This window comes from Ctenopharyngodon idella, chromosome 3, assembly GCF_019924925.1.
Source record: "Ctenopharyngodon idella isolate HZGC_01 chromosome 3, HZGC01, whole genome shotgun sequence".
Classification (NCBI taxonomy): Eukaryota; Metazoa; Chordata; class Actinopteri; order Cypriniformes; family Xenocyprididae; genus Ctenopharyngodon; species Ctenopharyngodon idella.
In genome coordinates, this window is record NC_067222.1 from 13588400 (window position 1) to 13612246 (window position 23847).

General features: G+C 35.9%; 2 protein-coding genes and 1 long non-coding RNA gene across 3 annotated transcripts in view; 1 reads left to right on the forward strand and 2 right to left on the reverse strand.

Moving 5' to 3' along the window:
- The window catches only part of LOC127510021 (ecto-ADP-ribosyltransferase 5-like), a 101284-nt gene that overhangs the window by 2356 nt on the left and 75081 nt on the right, over positions 1-23847 (reverse strand). The window lies entirely within an intron of this gene.
- LOC127510076 (uncharacterized) lies at positions 6449-8080 on the forward strand. Its single transcript, XR_007929458.1, has 3 exons — positions 6449-6899; positions 6981-7043; positions 7143-8080. It is a non-coding gene; the product is annotated as an uncharacterized LOC127510076 (long non-coding RNA).
- Positions 8718-23847, reverse strand: part of LOC127509874 (uncharacterized) — a 196512-nt gene continuing 181382 nt past the window's right edge. Inside the window, exons 19-27 of the mRNA XM_051889078.1 lie at positions 21224-21358; positions 18123-18206; positions 17748-17846; positions 17524-17604; positions 15827-15922; positions 15476-15574; positions 13980-14008; positions 12910-12966; positions 8718-9673 (exon numbers count right to left, since the gene is read on the reverse strand). Of these exons, the coding sequence (XP_051745038.1) occupies positions 9536-9673; positions 12910-12966; positions 13980-14008; positions 15476-15574; positions 15827-15922; positions 17524-17604; positions 17748-17846; positions 18123-18206; positions 21224-21358 (818 nt within the window). The 3' untranslated portion in view covers positions 8718-9535. The remainder of the gene's footprint in view (positions 9674-12909; positions 12967-13979; positions 14009-15475; positions 15575-15826; positions 15923-17523; positions 17605-17747; positions 17847-18122; positions 18207-21223; positions 21359-23847) is intronic.

Genomic DNA, 23847 nt, shown 5'->3' on the forward strand with positions numbered 1-23847 from the left:
GGACATTTATCATAAAAATGATATAAATACTGTTCGGTTTCTCGCACAAACCGATCGTTTCGTGTCTTAGGACATCAATGTGTCACCACGAGCCGCAGGGTTTAATTCGGATTTGTCTGTGCATGTTTTTTTGACTCTTATGGATGGTGTTCCCATTGACATGCATTATACGACTGACAGACCGCAACGGTTGGAGTTAAAAATCATCATTTGTGCTCTACTGAAGAAACAAAGTCACCTACATCTTGGATGCCCTGGGGGTAAGCAGATAAACATCAAATTGTCATTTTTGGTGAACTATCCCTTTAATAAAGCAGCGTTTTGTTCCCCTGAGGCTCTTTCCTCATGATATGCATGCTTTATTTCTGGATTCAGTCATGTTGTGGTTGTTGTTTTCAGCTGTAATAACCCTGTGACGCTACAGTTAAGGTCTAGTAGTGTTGTTACAGTAAAACTGATTTTATAAACATGTTGTAGATGAAAAGGTTTGAATTACTGAATCATTCAGACACACACAGACATAAAGAATAAGCGTATGAATGCTGACAATACTGACAGTCAACAAATTCAGATACAGATCAATTCTGACAAAACAAGCCACTAAAGTCACAAAAAAACAGTATAATTGGAATACAACAAAATACTAAGGGAATTCAGCTGCTAGTGGCACCTAGCATGCACTGCAACATGAAGCTTTGTATTGATTGTCACTATTGTTGAGAGTCATATGCTGAATCTTGAAGAACTGAAGAACTACTATAATGAATACTGTAAAATTAATAACATCACCCATATAATGCGATTTAGACACCAGAGGAGATCAACAAAACAGACCACTATACACTTAAACCAAACAATGAAATTAACTCAATGAGAGTTCAATGAAAGTTCATTGCACTTAATTGAAAAAAGTGGCGTGAACTTGTATTTAACTCACAAAGAAAGTGTAACGCCTCTTGCAGTTCAAAACGCTTACGCTACGCCCTATGTCTGACGGAAGCTAGATATTTTACTTCATAACTTGTTTAAATATGGATATTTTTCATACACAAATGCATCGCTTCGCTTCAGAAGGCCTTTATTAACCCCCCGGAGCCATGTGGAGTACACGTTTATGATGGATAGATGTGGATGGAGACACTTTCTTGAGCTTCATACTCGTTGGTCACACTCACTGCCATTATAAAGCTCGGATGTGTCAGGATATTTATTAATATAACTCAGATTGTGTTCATCAGAAAGAAGAAAGTCATATACACCTAGGGTAGGCTTGAGGGTGAGTAAAGCTTGGGGTAATTTTCATTTGAAAGTGAACTAATCCATTAATGACAGACACCTGTGCACCACACTGGCCTTGCTCCGCTTCCACAGCTCTCGGCCCCGCCACACTTGTCACACAAATTTTAAGTTCTAACTTAAAAAATTAGGTAGTTTACTTAAATGCTTTGAGGTAATAAGTTTCCTCAAATGTTTTGAGTATTCTGAACTTAGTGAGTTTTACAGTGTATGACAATTACTGGATGTTATCATCAATAAGTAACCATCATCATCTAATCACATTTTCTCTTGGCTTTCTTCGCCATAATAAATGTTTCACAGCACAGCAGCCAGACAAAATCTAATGTTAAAAAGTCAAGAGCCAAAATGCCCAAATAAAGCAAACACTGATCTCTATAACCAAACCAAACTTTTTTTCTTTTTTTTTTTTTCAATAAATCATAAACCTAAAGTCAATCTGGTTAGTAATAAGTGAAGCTGGTAATGCTGTTTGTGGAGTTGTTTAATCCTCTGCTGAGATCTTGAGAGATATTCCCCCGGCGCAACAAGTTGCGCCTGTGTCGACCCGCACCTGATGAGAGCATCAGCTCTGCTTGTTTGTGACCCAACGCTAGTTTGCACTGCTCTTGTTAGATTGCATTGGTCATTATGTAAATGATTTCACTGCGTCTGTGTTCTTTAATTTGTGCCATGTAACTTGCCACTCCCATCGCCGCATTTGTGGAATTGCGCTCTCACGCTAATTTGCCCCGTTTAGTAAATCTGGCCCTAAATATCCCAATTTAACTAAGGCCTACTCCTGGCTTAAGCTAAGCCCTGTCTGTCAAACTGGACCTTAATGTCTTCTTTTATCTTCAGTTGATTTCATCTAAGTCATTTGTAATTCTTGTGTTTCTGCTCCTCTTCTCCTTTTTTCTGTTCTTGTTGTTTCTCTTTCCTTCAGTGATTCTGCTTGTTATTGTTGGTATGTTTTATCAATCATATGAGAAAACCAACATAGAAATAGTTTGAATAATATAACAGCCATATGTCTTTTGAAGGCCTCATGGCCTATTACATGACTGTAAGAACTGTCACAAGGTCAGGAACTTTGGAGGAAGTCATGTGATCCACTGAGTATTCTGCCAAGTTGGGGTATTTTCAGGACACTACAGATGGCTGTGAATGATGTCATGGTGAGGCTTCCCTCCTCTAGAAAGGAGCCGGTTGTCCTTGGAAAATCCTACATCTTGCCTATGATAAAGGGTTGACCATCATTTGGCAGGTTGCCACTATTAGAAAGATAGGTGAGAAAAGAAAGACCAAAATGTGTGAAACTGAGGATGAATCTTACCAGAGAGTTAAGTCACATGGTTATTGTGAAATAATAGATAAGAAAAGTGTACAAGAATTGAACCCTGGCCAGAAACAAACAGATGTTCTGCAAGCATCTCAGCTTTGTTGCTTTGTTCAATAAAGTCTTATTTTGACTTCTGGAATTTTGCCTCTTGAGCTTCATTTGCAAGCAAGAGATGATTTTTCTCCACAACATTATGTTCATCACAGCAATTGTTAATCACTAATGCTTAATCATCACTTATGGTATATTTGCACGACAACCATGCACTAAAAACATTTAAAAAAAAATTATTTTGTACAGATGACAATGTTGTCAAAACGATCCCCGTTAACATGGATCCGTGAAAATGATTAAAAATTATGTAATAATCATGCCAGGCAAGTATAGGTGATGTCACTTTGTAAATAAACTCTACACAAATATAGATTGAACACGTAATACACATTTGCATGATGTCACTGTTTTCACAGTTTCATGTCTTTGTTGTTTACACAGAGATGATAATGCTGACGTTTTTAAAAACTTGCACTTTGAAAATCATTTTCAAAAGTTTGCATTTTCAGGCCCTCAAAATGCAGCTGTGATGAAAATGAACGGCTAAAATGCATAAAAAGTTTAACGTTTTTAGTTACAACTCAATAATTTTAACCCATTGTGGTGGAATTCTTAATTCATCATAACTAACATTTCTTTTTCTTGCAGGATTAATATTTATATGCTTTTGAAACCTAAATGCTCCTAAACCTTGTGCCAAAGTCAGTGTGTGTCTGTTTTTGAATAACAAAAGGGGAAATGAAACTTAAGGACATGGCTAGACAACTGAAACTTAAGGACACGGCTAGACATCTAAATATAATAGCCCTGTGACATATTGAGTAATCAATGAACTAATATGGGCAGATCTTGCTTTAACTAGTAACAAAAGGGTTTGACAAATGAAGAAATAATCATATTGTAAAATGCTTTACCATGCTCCTATCCTATATAAACTGTTGTATTCTTCTTGCTGGGATTCTCTTTTATTGACACGAGGTCCTCCAGCCGTGAATAAAGCATATTCTAAGGCATAGTCTGGAGTCTGTCTGGTTATTGCTGCACAGCAAGTTAGGTTAGGGAACACTAGGCTTAAAAGGGTCAAGACGTTGACCGAAATAGGTATTGAAGTGTTGCCAGTAGACGCTTGGGTGTCGATTAGGAGACGCCCCAGAATTAAGCAAACTTAAGTCAGGTGCATAGGGGAAAAATATACCACAATATGCACATGAATTCTTTATGAAGTAAACATAAGAATGTGTGAATTATTATTGAGTCAACACTGTCTCCATACTTGTAGATCTACACTACAAGCTACTGATGTTTTTGGGAAACAGCTTGTGATTCTAAGATTTATATATGATCATTTCTGGGAAAACACATTTCATCCTTTATTGCATTATGGTTTGATAATAACTGTTTTAAACTCTCTTCTATTTTAACTCTAATGCAGATTCATAAATGCTGTGGAATATTTTTCATGTGTGTTTGAAACAAAAGGAAAACACAGCTTAATTTTAAGTCATGCATCAACGCAATGACTAATTTGTTTATTCTCTAACTGTAAAGGAAACTCGTCCTCTCAACTGGTTTGTGGATAAAGAGAAATAAACTGGACTGTCAAAACTGACAATGGCTTCATTTAATAAAGGTGAGTATTCTTCTTGTCTTTAAAGGTTTGGCTCTCATTGCCCCAAAAACCTTGACATGAACTGTGGACATATGATGAATGTAGTTTTCTCAATCCAATACAGTCCAATACATTTTCAGTTGTTTTATTGACTTTTTCTTCATATTTCAGGTTTTATAAAAGCACCGACGCTCATCTCTGTTATTCTGTGTAATTCTGAACAGTGTTTATCACTTTTGTGTCTGTGTGCTGATATAATGACCAGTGAATCAGATCCTGTTTATCCTTCACATCTCTTCATGTGTCTTGATCTGTTTGGGAGGTGGAGTAAAGTTGTTAATGTAACACATGAATGATGCTTTTTGGGTTAGAGCTACAGTAACAGACCTGATATTCGGTTTGCACATGTCACTCGAGCATAAATACATTTTTGCATGTTAGGATCTGTTTGGGAGAAATTTTTCTTTCTCTTGAAACCTCTAGAATTCCCAAATCATTTGGTCACTCATACAGCAAAATCCCCAGTGTTAAATGAACACCCCTCAGTGTACATACTGTATGTGTCCACACTACAGGGTGTTAAAAGTAACCCTGAAGCAGTATTAAAGTTAATGAGACAATTAGTGATTAATTAAGTGATAATTGACCATTAGGAGTGACACCTGATCTTAATAAGCAGAATCATTGAAGGAAAGAGAAACAACAAGAAGAGAAAAAGAGAGAGACACAACAACTACAACTGACTTCCAGCCATTAAACATTATTATACTTATTATTAACCAGTTTTGTTTATTTCTACATCAACAAAGGTTCTTACTGAGCATTAACAGATGTTTAGATGTTAATGTTTTAATGAAAGTTTCGTTTCAAGTCACCATGATGGTGATCAGTGTTTTCTGTATTGGATTCTTGATCCTTTACTTATTATTAGTAATTTTTCTCTGGCTGTTTAAACTTTGTCCATAAAACATTAATTAACATCGTTTTCCTTCAGTGATTCTCCTTATTAAGATCAGGTGTCACCACTAATGGTCAATCATCACTTAATTATCTCATTAATTTTAACACTGCTTCAGTGTTTCTTTAAACACCCTGTAGTATGGACACATATGTACACTGAGGGGTGTTCATTTAACACTGGGGATTTTGCTGTGCATGCATTCATTTATTGATAAAACTACTATTATACAATAGTACTATTACTATAATACCCCTTATTGAGTTTTTGTCTCATATTTATCTTTTTTATATGTGTTAAGCAGTATCACAAAAGTAACGGATTTCAGTATTACACGAGTGCTGTTTTTGTCCCAAATATAATGAGTGCAAAATGCAAATAGTTACTGATTTTATACAACAGTTCAGTAAGTTTATATTGTGTTATTTTAGACAAAATATTGTCTGTTTTGTTCAATTTTGCCAATGAAACTATAAAGACAAAGCAGAATTGTTCGTCTCCACGCAACACACAGCAGTGTTTCATTTCTGAATCTGCGTTTTGAACGTAACAAAAGTGATTCAGCGGATCATTCATAAAAGACTTGAAGCGGCGCTACACAGACCGACCGGTGTAAGACATCAAACACTTACAGTGATAATGATAGGTTACGCTTACCAATTTCTTGTTATCCACTTGGACATCGATGTCCTCATTTTAAGACACAGTTTTTCATTTTCTTTTTTACGTTTTCTGTTCTGCGCCCCAGACCGCTTCCCTCCTCTGTCCATTTTGGACATGTGACTGTTCGTAACAGAGCAACGGCTAAATTAAAATGCTAAACATTATTTTTCAACAAACATAATTTTTAAATTTATTTTAAACGTTTTATTCAAAAAGATTTTCAAAGAAGTTTTGGCACAATGGCGCCCCCCTCCGTGCGGCGCCCCTGTGCACTGCATATACTGCATACTCCATTTTTGCGCCGCTGACTTGAAGGAGTGAATGAAACGAGTGAGTTTGGACACTGAGTGCGCCGGAAGGGCTGCCAAATTCGCATAGTTTGTGCTTGCTGTTTAATAATCATTTGAAATGTAGCAAACTGGCAGCTCCAGAATATTTATGTTAAATTCTGCCATGAAAACTAGCATGTACAAACCTTAATTAAACGATTAAATGGCCAATTAAAAAGGAATTTATACCTGTATGATAATGCTGGACCAGCGGTTTGGAAAATGAAAAAGTTCTCTTTTGTCATATTAAGCAGTCTCACTGCAAACAAATTGCAGGTAGTTTTTAGATGCACAAACCTCAGTCAATATAAATTGTGCATTTTTTATGACATGCTGCATAAGTCAATGCCTGATATTCCTGTGTTTGTGTCTTGCAGTACAGTCTGGTTGTGGTGGAGGTGAGAATTCGCTCCAAGTCTTTGAATAGACATGACACTGCTTTATTTCTGGATGTTGTCTTTGTACTTTTCACAATGGTTTTGAAGGCTTTCTGAGCTGTTAATTGTTTTACTAGGACAAGCATTATTACTGGATTGGTCAGAGGACAAATGTTTCCTCAACCGGATACTGGAGTTTTCTCATGCTTTAACCCCAGAGACTCTGATCGGGATATACACGATTTTATTGGTGACAGAATGAATTCCCAGGCTTTTGAAGTGAAAAAATATAGTAAGTCATTGCGTGCGATTTTATGCAAAAGTACTGAAGGTCTGAGGTTGTAATTTTAAAGAGTATTTGTTTCTGGTTTAGTTTTACCCAGGTTTGACATCAGTGTAAACACATCACACATGCGTTGGAGATGTGGGACTGAAAGTTGAGTTTTGTGGCAAGCGAGTGACTATTTTCTTGATGCTACTTTTTTTGTTGTGTGGTTGGTCAGTTCTTGATCCTGTTTCTTGTAATGTTTCTCAGAAACACCTATGGGCAACCTGTACCTGGTCAAGGGACCGTTTCCCTATGTTTTGGTTCCTGAGGTGACCCGTCTGTGCCTGAATGAAACCTCTAAGGTATGACTACTGGTATAACTCATGTTTGTGGCATTTCGTTTCCCAGATGTGGTCAATCTGTAACCGTGTCCATCACATTTAAAGTTGGAAAGTTTATGTTTGCAGAGCTCCCAGAGTTTTTTTTTTTTTTTTTTTTTTAAACCTGGATCAACAGTTGACGGAAAGGCAAGTAGAAGTTCATCACATTGGTGTTCTTTCCTAACGTTTCTTTCCCAGCAGATCTTGGCATCTTATTTCAAGCGCATTTCTTATTTCAAGTTATTTCATGTCTTAGATGGTAGCCAGTCCCTTAAGGCCGGAACACACCAAGCCGACTCCGACGAACTAGTGGTGACGAAAGCAGACTGCGGGGTTGGCTCATGTCGGCAGCGTCTGTGTCCAAAGTTGCCCTGACGCACCAAACCGATGCTCGACACCCGACGGCCAAGTAGCACGTCCGTTCTGCGCCTGCGCAAGATGAAATGCCTTTCCGTACCAGCAGGTGGCAGTAGCTGAACAGCCGATCAGAATGATCAGAGGGCCCGACGGACCGACGAGCGCCGATTCAACATTTCGAATCGGCCGGAAAAAAGCCGACGAGGACCAACTTCAGCCGACGGTGCAGAACACACTGAGAAAACTTAGTCGGCCGACAAACAAAAACTGCCCGACGGCCAACCGTCGGCTTGGTGTGTTCCGGCCTTTACAGAATGAAAATATATTTTCATATTTATAATCAATACAATAAATGGGTTAAATAAACTGAAAAATATATGAAATAATATATGTGTTAATATATTACAATATATAGAATATATATACATAACGAATTGCTGTTTTTCTACATTCTTTTCTTTTCTTTAGGTAAACGATCCAGATGCTGTTCTGTGGATGATGGCAAGACTTCACTTTCACCTAAAGTAAGAGAATTTCTGCTGCTCTAAAACATATTTCCATTTATGTTTTGTGTTGGATATGCTATTCCAACTGGATTGTGCTTTTTGATTTGCTGTAAACCAAAAGTACCAGGTAAGAAAGTGAAGTTGTTTTTCATGAGTCCATCTGAGACGCGATGCTGCCATCTAGTGGAGTGGAGTAGAAATGCATCTCACCGGTCAGAATGACTGAAATGCCTTCTGGCAGTCTGATAAGGAAAGTACGGAGCCCTGCACATGACATGCAAGAAAAAAAATTAAATCGTGCGCACGATTTACGAGGGAATGAATTAGTAAATCATGCACACGATTTAGACTACTATTTTTTTTCCTGCATGTCATGTGCAGGGCTCCGTAGGAAAGACTGAGATGTTAAAAATCATGTCTAATATTTTTTTCTGGTACTCTGATAACAATGGATATGGAAAATCAAGTGAAACACATTGCATTGTGGGATACTGTATTCCCATACTTCCAGATGTTCTGCGCGTACAGAAAACATGCATACTGTGCAGCACATTACACATACTACACACTGCAGCAGCAGTAAGAGCAGTCAAAGTTAGTTTTAGTCGTATAGAAACATTACATTTATTGAATACATTTACAACATGAAATAAAGCACAATGTTACACAATACAAAGACAAGAAGAACAATAAATACACTATAAATACAAACAATAGGTGGACATTTAGCCAAATCTCTCATTTTGTTTTCCACATAAAGAATTAAACGTTTTGATCACCATTTAGAAATTCCAGTACAATTTGAGTTATAAATGTATTCATTTCTTGATCTGCTTTCCAGACTCAGTATTATGGAGGAGAATGGCTGATCATGAGCTTGTAAGACTCTGTGTTTGGGCTCATTCTGGGCTGGAAACTTTATGAGGAAAGATTTACAGAGGAAGTACAAGAGGAAGAGGAAGGAAGGTAACAAAAACTCATAGGAGTTTTGATATTACATGAAGGATCTGATCTTCCATCTGAAGGTTTGAATATTCAGTCTCAGTGTTTCTGAAGGGTGTAAGAGACCCAGAACTGAACATTTACTGACATCATGATCCTGAACTGAGACTCAAACCTCAATCCATTCTTACAATAATAATTATAACACTGATTTTTCTCTCTGTTGATCTTGAAGAGTCTCAGTTTCAATTTGTACTGTTGAAGTTGGTTTACAGCTAGAATTAGTTATAAAAGCAAATCACTATTACATGAATACAAAGAACAAGTGTGATGACAGTTAAACATCCTGCATATATTTACAGATATTTACAAAACCAAGAAAACTTGCATTAGAAAAAACGGCCTCAATAACAAACGAAGAACAAGACTGAACTCTTAAATCACTGTCTCAGGAGTGTTTTTCTCTGATTGTTGATCATGTTTGTGAAACCACTGAATCCGGCTGAGTCTCTTGGTTTTGTTGATTCAGTAGAGGATTCATCTCATGTGATTCTGCTGGGTTCTGGTTCTGGTTTGATCCAGCGGCTGGAGTTTCATCAGATCCTGCTGCATTCTGGGTTCAGAATAAGACATGTTTTAACACGTGTTTTCAACAGTTTCACAGCAGTGATTCTCAGTCCTGCTCCTGGAGTCTCCTCATTAAAACAGTTTTACCACATGGAAGCATTTTCTGTTTAAATGTTGTTTCAAAATCACATGACCTGCTGCTGATAACTTTAGTATATAATATAGTACTTGTGGGACTGATTGTCAGATGATCAGGATGTGGTGTTACAGATATTTCAGGTATTACAGAGTCAATTAGTTGTGGGAGGGGACATGTTCGGTCATAGCCACAAGATCATTTTTTCAAGGTAACGCGATGTAGAGTCGTGGCCTTGAGATCCTTTGTTGAGGGAATGATATACTGCCATTTTAAAACGCGTGATGTTGCCTATAGACGGCATTCAAATGAAGTTTGTTATTAATACATACTAAAAGAACATGTAAGAACATTAAATAATAAAAGCCTAGAAGAAAACATTTTTATTCATCCCATCCCAGGCTTTCATCCCAGGCTTTTAAATATCTACTTACAGTACCATATAGCCTGTTTATTTCCTGTTTTTATATATATATATATATATATATATATATAAAATACATACATACATACATATACACACACACAGACACACACACACAAAATTAAACAAAATTAAGAAAGATTAAGGTAAAGAGATACGGGAAATGAAGGAGAAAATAAAGCAAATGCATTATAATGAATAAAAAAATTTAACCAATAGACCTAATGATAATAATAATAATAATAAAATAACATAAAAATAAACGATCAGTGAATGGATTTAAAAGACTGTTGGATGGTATAGATAAAAATGTACACGGCATATTCTTTTAAGATTCACTGTAGGGAAGGAGAAATGAAGCCTCTTGAATCTTTGAAGCTTTTCTCTGATTGTTTCAGGAAAAGATTCGAAGCATCAGGAGTGTCAAACAGTCCAAATGTTCAGTTTTCTGATAATACAATTCACATATTAAAGTGTCTCAATAAATTAAATTAGTATTTATAATAATACTGTTTAAATGATCAGATTATATGAGCATGTAATATAGGCTATAGGCTTATATATAAAATATACAGTGGGTACGGAAAGTATTCAGACCCCCTTAAATTTTTCACTCTTTGTTGCAGCCATTTGCTAAAATCATTTAAGTTCATTTTTTTTCCTCATTAATGTACACACAGCACCCCATATTGACAGAACAACACAGAATTGTTGACATTTTTGCAGATTTATTAAAAAAGAAAAACTGAAATATCACATGGTCCTAAGTATTCAGACCCTTTGCTCAGTATTTAGTAGAAGCACCCTTTTGATCTAATACAGCCATGAGTCTTTTTGGGAAAGATGCAACAAGTTTTTCACACCTGGATTTGGGGATCCTCTGCCATTCCTCCTTGCAGATCCTCTCCAGTTCTGTCAGGTTGGATGGTAAACATTGGTGGACAGCCATTTTTAGGTCTCTCCAGAGATTCTCAATTGGGTTTAAGTCAGGGCTCTGGCTGGGCCATTCAAGAACAGTCACGGAGTTGTTGTGAAGCAACTCCTTCGTTATTTTAGCTGTGTGCTTAGGGTCATTGTCTTGTTGGAAGGTAAACCTTCGGCCCAGTCTGAGGTCCTGAGCACTCTGGAGAAGGTTTTGGTCCAGGATATCCCTGTACTTGGCCGCATTCATCTTTCCCTCGATTGCAACCAGTCGTCCTGTCCCTGCAGCTGAAAAACACCCCCACAGCATGATGCTGCCACCACCATGCTTCACTGTTGGGACTGTATTGGACAGGTGATGAGCAGTGCCTGGTTTTCTCCACACATACCGCTTAGAATTAAGGCCAAAAAATTCTATCTTGGTCTCATCAGACCAGAGAATCTTATTTCTCACCATCTTGGAGTCCTCCATGCGGGATTTCATGTGTCCTGCACTGAGGAGAGGCTTCCGTCGGGCCACTCTGCCATAAAGCCCTGACTGGTGGAGGGCTGCAGTGATGGTTGACTTTCTATAACTTTCTCCCATCTCCCGACTGCATCTCTGGAGCTCAGCCACAGTGATCTTTGGGTTCTTCTTTACCTCTCTCACCAAGGCTCTTCTCCCCCGATAGCTCAGTTTGGCCGGACGGCCAGCTCTAGGAAGGGTTCTGGTCATCCCAAACGTCTTCCATTTAAGGATTATGGAGGCCATTGTGCTCTTAGGAACCTTAAGTGCAGCAGAAATTTTTTTGTAACCTTGGCCAGATCTGTGCCTTGCCACAATTCTGTCTCTGAGCTCTTCAGGCAGTTCCTTTGACCTCATGATTCTCATTTGCTCTGACATGCACTGTGAGCTGTAAGGTCTTATATAGACAGGTGTGTGGCTTTCCTAATCAAGTCCAATCAGTATAATCAAACACAGCTGGACTCAAATGAAGGTGTAGAACCATCTCAAGGATGATCAGAAGAAATGGACAGCACCTGAGTTAAATATATGAGTGTCACAGCAAAGGGTCTGAATACTTAGGACCATGTGATATTTCAGTTTTTCTTTTTTTAATAAATCTGCAAAAATGTCAACAATTCTGTGTTTTTCTGTCAATATGGGGTGCTGTGTGTACATTAATGAGGAAAAAAAATGAACTTAAATGATTTTAGCAAATGGCTGCAATATAACAAAGAGTGAAAAATTTAAGGGGGTCTGAATACTTTCCGTACCCACTGTATATTAGTAAATGGACCTGAACTTCCATAAACCCGTAGAGAACTGATCTGGGACACTGTCCAGCAGAGTTTAGCTCCAACACACTCCAACACACCTAACTGGAAGTTTCTAGTATGCTTAATTAGATATGTTGATTAGATATTAGATATTGATTAGCTGTTCAGGAGTGTTTAATTGGGGTTGGAGCTGAACTCTGCAGGATGGTGGCCCTCTAGGACCGAGTTTGGACACCTCTGGTCTATGCATTTCTGATAATTCCAGGTTGCTATGGTAACGCAGGTTGTTTACACATTAAACTCGTGGCCATGAGAAATAGATATTGTTCCCTCAACATAGGATCTCGGGGCCACGACTTATTATCACTTTCCCATGAATTAATATCTTGTGACCACAACAAAACTAAGTGAACTGAACATGTCTGTAATTATCTGAAGTGGTTTGTGTCAAATGAAGGAAAGCGCTGATGTTCTCCAGGAGCAGGATTGAGAAACACGACATCTCTGGAGAAGTGAAATCATCCATAATTCTGACACTAACCTGAGATTCCTGATTCTGTGATCCAGCGGCTGCAGTTCGACGAGACTTTATTGCCTTCTGTGTTCACGACAAGACAGATCATTTACACACAGATCTTCACTGAATGTGTTTCTGACACTTATTTAAAGGTGCAGTCAGTAATTCTGTCCACGTTTAAAGGGAAGAATAGCATATTTGACAAATCCAGTTTAAATGATGTAGAGTCAGGAAGAAACTGTTTTATTCCACATAAGGTGTTTTCTCTCTTGGCTCATGGTGGCCATACTGAGATCACATGACCAGCTGAACGTAAAGCAGACACACAGCCTTTTGTTTTGTGCAAATGTAAGTTGTAATATTGTGTTTATTTTGTGCAGGTCTATCTATATCTGATTTCTCTCATATGGGATGCATTTGGTTAAGAATTAACGCGTGCCGTGATCAGCTTCAGCGCGCGCAGCTCAAACAGCAATGCACAACTAATAATGACTATGATTGGGACCATTAATGAGAACACTATTTTAATAAATCATTGTGAATTCATTGGGTTTAATTGCCTTTTTTAAGCACGTTGTTCCAGGAAGAGTGCGTTCACAACAGGAGTGCACATTCTGACAAGCACGCATCTGAGGCGGCGTTGTTGACACGTTGTATTAGTCGTTATATTTGATTATTAAATAAGTATTTTAATAACTGATCAATCACATCAACTCATTTTACAATCCTACTAGCCTTTTATTTAGATTAAAACCCTTCTCATTCATTTGGTGAGGAACACAGTGTTTTGAGCAGCATTTGCACCCCGTCATGCTGTTGACTATATGCCACTGCAGTGTAACATACTGCGGTATTAAGGCTAACGATTAATCGATTAATTGATCGTTAATTTAAACGATGATCGATCATGGGAATTTGTGTATATCCCTAATATAAATACATATTTTTACAGTGATGCTGTGTCACACTCATGTGTGTCTGTATGAAGACTTCAGTCAGAGAAACATGAACATAAATCACTGAGTGCACCTTAACATCAAGTGATACTGCAGGTGAATTAATAAAATCTGATTTACATTAAATATGACACTAACCTGACATGACTCCAGACATGGTTTGATCCCTGTGAGTTCAGAGACAGAGGAGGAAAAGAGATTTACAGGATTATTCAGATTCAAAACACATCTGACTGGATAATAGATGAGTCCTGGGGCCCGTTTCAATAAGGAGCTTCAACCAACTCTGAGTTAAAACTTGAACTCTGAGTTTAATTCTTATCACTGTTATAATATCAGAGGTGAAAACTGGGGGGGGGGGGGGGGATTAAATAAATAAAAATAATAATAATTTAAGAGCATTTTTTTATTTTGCAAATTACCTGCTAATGGAGTTGGGAAAATAAGGAAGCAGCTATTTACACTAAGTGGAAATAGCTGTAGATGCTAAAAAATAGAAAATAGTGATATATTCTATTTACCATGTGAAAGTAGCAGTTCTTTGCAATAAGTAAATAGTAATTAGATGCTATTTATACTTTATACTGGCAGATACATACTATTTGCACCTCAGTATTGTTGTACATTAAGTGTAAATGATTCTGTTTATTAAAATTATAAATACTTTTATCATTATTAAACACTCGTTAGGCACTTTACTTCCACTTTTAGAACATTTTCTTCATTTTTATTGGAAATAAATGTTGATGTGATAGAAAACAAGACTAAATATCTTATATAATTTTCTTATATAGAAAATCCATCTAGATTTAAGAATTTTTAGATATTTGTACTTGAAATAAGAAAAGAAAATACTCAGTAAGAAAAGCATTTTTTGCAATGAAAGAATGAAAGAAGTATTTAAACATCGCCCGAGGGGGAGGAGACTGAAAGAAACTCTGGGTTTACCGAAGAAAACCTGCTCCTGACCAGGTTAGGTTCACAGAGTAAGTTACCATGGTAACTGACTCTGAGTATAAGTTACCTCTCTTCCAGAAACAGGCTTGACTTACCCTGCTTTCTCAGGTTTGACATACCTCCATTACTGAAATGAAAAACCCAGAGTTTCCCTCATTTCAGGGTTAACATACTCAGAGTTTTCACTTAACCTCCTTTCTGAATCGGGCCCCTGCTTTTAACAATGAAAAAAATAAAATAAACCTTCAAATATCCAGTTTAGATACATCTGAATGAATTTAATGTGTTCAGTGAGTGTTGAAGATTAAGGGCTTCGGTTTATAATGATTCAATATGAGTCAATCATTATAAAAACAGCATAAATATCTTTATGAAATGATGCCCTCAAAGACCGCAATAAACAGCAGTGAAACGCTGGCTGTGAATGAGTTATAATGAGTGTTTTTCTGCTGTGAACTGTGAGCAGCTGTCAGTGAATCAGACTGAAGATCACACTCAATAAACACACATGTAAGATTCAATCATCACAACACAAAACTGATCATCTATTCCCTGGAAAGACAGATGATTGGTCACATATGTGGTCATATTTTAAAATAAAAATCCCTTTTTGAAAGGCATCAAAACAGCTAAAGTGCATGTTTATTTAATTGTCTTTAGGTTCAGGTTATACTCACAGGGTTCAAATACCAGTAAAATCATCAGAAATAAAGTGAAGATGAATTCAGAGGAAAAGACGACGATCCTCAGATCTCCAACTGCACCTTCACCATTAACTGAGGATGAAAATAAACAACAGGATTTTATTTACAGCATGAACAGCTGATTATAAGGCTTATTATTGCTCCACATTATTATGTGAATGGAAATGAGAATAATAACTGTGAGATGAAGCCGATTTCTGCCTCACAGTGAGATTTTACCACTCACTCAGTTCAGATTAACATGCTGTAGTTTATATTATGTATTTACTGTAAAGGTCATGGTTTATATACAGATATATTACTGATGTTGAAGTGATCGCTCACCTGTTTTCAGTATCAGTTCAATCATCAGAGCAACAGAGTTCAGTAAAACAACAACCACTGATCCAAACACATACACAGGAACAAGACGGAGAAGATCTGGAAGATCAAATAATACAATATCATCACCATTAGATCAAATATACAGTTAATATCATCACTATTAGATCAGATGAAACCACATTAACAACCACTACAGAAAAAAGCACATATCAAGAAAAATAATCTCCACATCTTTCTAAATCTGATTCTTAGTCTTTTTGGAGTTTGAAACTAATAATAAATTATTCAAAAATATTCTGTAGAATAATAATGTTTTTCATCATTCATTCACAGTGAAATATTACAGTAAAATAAAAACAGCAGCTGAGGTTGTCTGAACTTCACCATAAAAAAATACAGCTGCAGCGTTTCAGGATTTACGGATTTAACTTAAACTTACAGTAAAACCTGTATTTAGTCCTTCATGTCTATTGCGATCTCAGAATTCAGGACAGCTGATAATACCTAGAATATCAAAATCAACCGCAGGCGGCAGATCCTTTTCCTATTTAACACCTAAACTCTGGAACAATCTTCCTATCACTGTTTGGGAAGCAGACACACTCTGTCAGTTTAAATCTAGACTAAAAACACATCAGTTTAAACTTGTATACACATAAACCATTATCTCCTTCTATAATTCAAATCATGTAAATTGTTAGTCTGCATAGATTAGGTCAGCCAGAACCGGGAACACTTCCCATAACACCTGATGTACTCGCTACATCATAAGAAGAAAAAACTGACAAGAAAAAAGAAACAGTTTTTCACTGTTTATGAATTTACTGTTAACAGGTTTGTACTGTATTAGCGTCTACGCTAATATTAGTCTCTCTCCGTTTATCCCGAGGTTTGCCGCAGCCTGCCAGATCCAGGCCGTATCCAGATGAGATGAAGGACCTGCATCTAGACATGATGATAACGCAGCCCTGATGTTTCAACTGAACTATCCCCTGCGAAGACCCATTACCCTTTCCTTTCCCTATGTATAGATAAAACGTTATCAAAATTATTCCAGTTCGCATAGATCTGCGGACACAACTAATTTTTCTGTATTATGCGGACCAGACAAGTAATTTGGCAATGTCACTTTGTAAAAAAGACCAAGCTTCTGCTCACATACACACTCAAACACACAAACCTATAGACTATACATGTAAATGAACGGCAAGAATGCATTAAAGGTATTCGGTTTTCAGTAGGAAATGTGTCATTTAATCAGCCCCTAAAGTAATAATTAACAAGTTTTACAACGGAAGTGATTCAATCAAAAACCAACTTTAGCTCGATAAATTTATCCTGGAGCTGCTGTGAAGCCAAAACAATCTCTGTCCATTAATTTTGCTATTATCACTGTGGATCTGCTTTGAAACAATCTGGATTGTGAAAAGCGCTCTATAAATGAAGATGACTTGACTGAAATAATGCAGTTAACATGAACAACATTACATGTAACATGAAGCCCTGATGTACATAACTGACTGTATATGAACACTGTATATGAACTTCCTGTTAACAGGTTTGTACTGTATAATTTTACAGTCTTTATGATAATTTTACAGTGTAGAGACTCAATCTCTCTTCAGAAGAGAAGAACAGAAGTGAAGAGAATAAACTAGAGCTGATAGCAGAAGATGATCAGATGATTAATACTGTACCATGTGTAAATGAGCGTGTGAAGTCTCTCACTGCCCAGAGTAACTGAAGAAACGCAATCATACAGGCCCATCCCACACGATCTGAACATGAACAAACACATCATCATCATCATGGTAACAGTTTCTGTAAAGTGTTCATTAACTGACAGACAGACATTTAACTTTAGTACAATTTAGCTTAAGATATACTAGAAAGATGCTTCAGATATATAATTTTATATTACCCTTTTCATTTTCCAGAGCGATGATGTAGAAATAGACCAGTACAGCATTGACCAATAACATGAGAGATAAATACACTGATCTCCTGACCGAAGATGAACCTGAAAAACAGCTTTAATAATATTAGTTTAAAAAGAAGTGCATATCTGTGTCTGACACTGACTGAATAAAATCAAGACCATAAATATAAAACATCTCACAAATGTTCAAAACATCTGAACAGATTATTATGAAATCACTGGAAGTATTTCTACTCACTCAAAATCTGTAAAGATCAAACATTCATAACGACACGAGCAAAATATTGATCTCATTATGATGTCATGAGTTATGTGTGTTTATATCAGGGATCAGATCATAATTCATCAAACACTTACAGCCCATCTGTTGACCACATACTGCGTCCCAATTGTATCTTGTCACTGTGAGAAACACTGGTACAACTGCAATAATGATGAATCCTGAAAACAGAAGATTATATGATTATATTAATAATGAGATTCACTGACAGACTCATGATTCACTCTCAGTGTATAATGAGATCCATCACTCATCATATTTACAGTATGTCAGATTCACTTCTGCCTGTCAGATGAAATGGTTTTATTTTCAGCAGTGTAAACATGAGGGTAAACAGGGTAAATAAGGAGGATGAGGAGCTCAGCTGAATAATATCACATGTGCAGCAGATGTTAACACAGATGTGATTCAGTCACAGCCCTGATGATATACAGCTCCTAATCATGTGATGTCGCATTGAAACAGCTCCACATAGACATTATAATAAACACTAGACGCCCTATTGGCCTCTGGACCGTACGTCAACTGCGCCGCCATATTGTGTGGGGCAACATTCCCATAACGCTCATAACTGGATTTGAGAAAAATGCCTCACAGTGTGCTGCTTGGGGCTGTACAAATCGCCACACAATTGTTCTTGAGGAATGACCTTTCACAGGTAAGACTGAACATTTGTTTCTGGTTGTATTTGGTCATTATATAATTATATTGATAGTAGTTGGCCACCGGAGTCAGTCAGCGATGTCGCTAGTTAGCTGTGAAAGTTGAGACACGATTTCTAATATAGTTTAGCTTATATTATATCTTATTTTATAAACTAAATTTCCTGAAGTTTAAATATGCATCTTTATTTTCTTAAAACCGACTTTTATGACAAGTACTCGTTTCGGCTAGGTGACTGACATTTTGTGAATCTTACTGTAACGTTAGTTAGTTGGCGAGCTTCTCACACATTGAAGGTTTCCCAAAGACAAAGAGTTGAGGAGACAGTGGGAAGTAGCTAGAAGGGAAGTTTCCCGACTCATCTACAAAGAGTAGGTTTATCATCACTAGATTATTTAATAGTTTGCCATTAAATGGTGATTTGTTTATATTTGTATTTCCTTTTTAGCCCGTTGCAACCAGAGCTACACGAGCCTCAAGAAAGCTGAGGAGAGTCTGTCAGTGCACTGTTCTCACCATCTCCAAGAGATTGATGGAAGTATATAGCCTTTTGTTGTTATTATTATTATACCAATACTATATTATTATTGTAGACACTATTTAATTTACTATTTTTATTATTGTCTATATTATTCTGCAATTGATATTACATTGTATTTGCGATTATTATTATTATACCAATACTATTATATTATACCACTTGAGATTATCAATCTATTATAGTTATGCTGTTATATTATTGTCTATATTCTGTAAATGATACTACATATTCTATTGCTATTATTATAGTATTATTATACTATATACTATTATAAATATATTATTATATTATATTATTGTACTTATATAATTGTACTATTCATTACTATTTTATTTGCTGTATACTGTTTGTTTATTGACATTATATACTTTATTATATACTGCATAAACTATTTCTTATATATAGTGTATAACAAACTATTTACTATTCTCACTTCCTTATATTTACTATTTTTATTGCACTGTAGTTGTACCATGTCATATATATTTCCAGAAAGGATCCATCAGTTATCGTTGTTGTTTTTGGAGTATGTGTCTTTAAATATCTTTATCATTTTAGTGCTATAAAAATACAGAAAGCAGCCTGTGTGATTTGTATTTGATGATTTGTTTCATTTTCTCAATGGTGGTCAATTCTAAGCTCAAGAAAAGCTAAAATTGGGTTAAAGACAGAAAATGCCTTTTCTACAATAAAAAAATTTATTTCATTTAATGTGAAAATTTACATTTTCACAACTCTTATGCAAGAATAAAGCAGCCAAATACATGAGAAGCCTGAGCTTTGACTATTTCTTATTAAAATAAATATTTTATATGTCTAACTATACAGATTTTAAGTAACTAGAACTTTTTGTACACCACGTACATTATAAACCACTGAAATCGGTTGATAAATGTAAACGTTATTTTAGTTTTTATCCAGAAAAACCGCAGCTCGCCCGTTTACTTGCATTTGTTAACAGCGCAGTCTTGCCCCGCACAATATGGCGGACTCGTTGAGGTGTCGCAGCAACAGTCCAAAGAGGCCAATAGTGTTTATTATAATGTCTAATGGTTCCACAGAACAAAAAATAGGGAAAAACTCCGGAAGAACTTCTGTCCCAAAACGAGTGTGCCCTGAGGGGTTTTCCAGAAATCAAGATTAACTTATTGAACATATACCCTGAACTCTCGGTTGATTAACCCAAACCTCTCTAACTCGAGGTATGATGCTTCAATAAACGCGTTCAGGAGTAAGTTCAGTCGACCCAGAGCATGTTCCCGGTTAAACACACGAGACATTCTCAACAGAGCGACGAATCCACGAGTCTCCATGGAAACACGCTGAGAAAAAGCGCGCCATTCTACTTCCTTCTTCTTCTGTTGTTTAATGGAGATTTACACACTTAGTGAATATCGCCACCGTGTGGTTGTGCAATAATAGCGTTTTCGATGTCTTTAATCACTGAGAGTAAGGGTTATATTGTTTGTTTGACGCTAATTATATAATAAGACATACGTGTTTCATTAGAGAAATACATTATTAGTAAATTGCAAAATTAATAAATAAACATTTGAATGCAGATCCATTATGTGTGAGATGACAATAAAGTAAATAATAAATATACTAAAATTAAACAAACATTTACACATTACCTTGTTGTTGTAATAGTGCTTTTTAATTAATCTCTCTCTCTCTCTCTCTCTCTCTCTCTCTCTCTCTCTCTCTCTCTCTCTCTCTCTCTCACTCTCTCACTCTCTCTCTCTCTCTCTCTCTCTCTCTGGAGTCTCATCAGAAGATCACACATGCGCTGAACACTTCTGAAGCATAAACTAAAACTGAAGTATAAACTCCAGAGCAGGTTGTGTTTAGAGAGTAAGTTGCTATGGTTACTCTGATACCCTGAAAGTTACCTCAGTTTTTGAAACCGTAAGTTGAATAATGTTTTCTAGCACTATTACTCATAAATGAATGTAAATATTAATGTAAACTCACCTCCTCTACCAGCTCCAAAGGCGAAGAACAGGAGGATGAATTGTAGTGAAGGCAGAACATTAAAGCTTATTCCAGCCAGAACATCGAATATAGTCATGATCCGTTGACTTAACTTCCCGATTAATGTAGCCATGACTGTATAAGAAACAAACTACAGTTAATAAATCCATCCAAATGTTTGATCTTATTTTGAATTAATATCATGATAAACAATAAGTACAGAAGTAAACTAACTTCATTAATTAATGTTTTCATTTGGACAGACAATTTTCACACAATCATTCACTGTTTCCCCTTGAAAACTATATAAACTTATAAATATCATATTAAACTCTAACAATCTTCAACACAAGGAAAAAAAATCACTACAGTCCTCAAAAACACTTAATATTACACACATTAAAATCATTATGACAAAATACTGACACTCAGTTTATATGAAAGTAACACTAAATACACACAAGTGAGCGTAATTCAGTATGAATATAAATGTAATAAACAGATTAAATGAACATGATGATGTGTTGATTCAATCATTGTTTAATTATATTCAACTGAAAAATACTGTAATAAAGACTGTAATAAATATATATAAAAATACAATTTCTATAATAAATCTCTGTCATTATACAGTAATAAATAAAACACTGTAATCACAACTTAATATTTAGTTTTTTGATGAGATAACTCAAATATCCGTTTTTTTTTTTTTTTTTTTTTTTTTTTTTTTTTGCTGTCTGCAAGAAGCAATTAAATTAATTATTGTGTTGATATACTTGTGTCTCGACTGTCTCTTTCCTGTACACACATTAGAAAATCTGAGCACTTTGATGTGTTTTGTGTGTTTATATATATATATATATATATATATATATATATATATATATATAAGCCTGTAGTAGCCTATATTACATTATCATATATAAACAGTATAATAATCATAAAATATTTACAGCACCATTTACCTGATCTCAAACAACTCTGTAGGTATTATTATAATTAATATTATTATCATTATTGTTTTTGTTGTTACATTTAATTTATTGCGAGACTTTAATATGTGAATTATATTATCAGAAACTAAACGCATTTATCGTTGTCAGGCTTTTATTTGTGATAAGAGGATAAAACGCGCACTCGAGTTTAAGTCTGCTGTGAATTTGACCTTCCACAAGATGGCGCTGTTTTCACTGTCACAATATTGATTCTGAATCTGTTCCCTTCACAGATTTAAGAGGCTTCATTTATCCTTCGCACTCAGTAGTTTTAGGGCTTTTTGCAAACGTTTAGACCAAGTTTAGCTGTTTTAGAGAGCGTTTACTCATTTTGAGCCTGGTTTAAACATGAACTATCTGTAATGTTATTTCGGGTGTGTGGAAAAAGCACCAATTAAACAAAACTAAACTAGCCAATCAGATTTTTTTTTCATCCCGTTTGACTTTACAACACACAAACGCACACCTTTATATATTCTCATTCTCTCTTGCTTTCTCAATATGACATGAGTGTGAGTGTACACAGATAGATTAATAATCAATTAAAAATATGTAAAAATGTAAAAACGGCGTTAATAAGCGCCCTCTCATGATACTCAGAGTGTGTACAGCTGTCTGACCTCTATGTTTTACTGTATTTCATATCAAATGTAAATTGTGTAATTCCATTAGATGACAATCATGAATCATGACAATCATCAGAATTACCTTTATAAACAACATTTAATGTGTCTCTGCTCAGATAATTAAATAAATGCATGGATACATGCATTAAAAAGAAAAACTAAACGAGATTCAGATTAGTGATTTGAGCTGTGATTTCACTAATACTGGATCCTGATCACATCATATTTCTCAAAGATATGAAAGCAAAATCATCAGCATTATCTTACAGTGGTTGATCAGACTTGATTCATGATTCACAGGTTTTTGATTGAATTGCAGAATCTGACAAATGATTAATAATTTTTAAAAATAAAAGGGGTCATAAAAATTGCGTTTTGTTTTTATTTAGTACTGCTGTTTTAAAGTAAGCTATTTCACATAACAGATGTTTACATGTATTCAGTAATAACTGAATGAACACAGAAGACTCAGTTCAAGAGTTCATATACTCCTGATTCATGTGTTGATCTGGACGATCAAAAGCTTCAAACATTCACTGAAGCTCAACACAACAACACATCAAGAGTCGGGTGTACACTTATGAACAGGAGGACTGATGGAGATTGCTCTTGTTTTGTTTACGCTTTTTTTTCCCCCTTTAGTACTGCCCTTCAGTAAGATATTTACATTTCCCAGATGACAAAATAAGATCAATTCACCCCAATCATCCTGTGCAAAAGTTTACACCCCCTGACTCGTAATGTCCTTCTCAAGCTTCAGTGAATGTTTGAACCTTCAGTATATTTTTGCCATGCTACAGATACAGATGATCCCTGGGAGATGAATCCTAAGGACTTTGGTGGTGTTGCCTTTTTTCTTCTAGTGGCTCCTAGAGGTCAAAATTTGTAATTGCTTCTAAAAAGAAAATGTTTAAAATGATTAAAAAGAATATTATAAGGACAAATGTTCATGAGTTATTGTGATTTTTTTGGAGGGCATGGTAAAAAAAAAAAAAAATGGTTT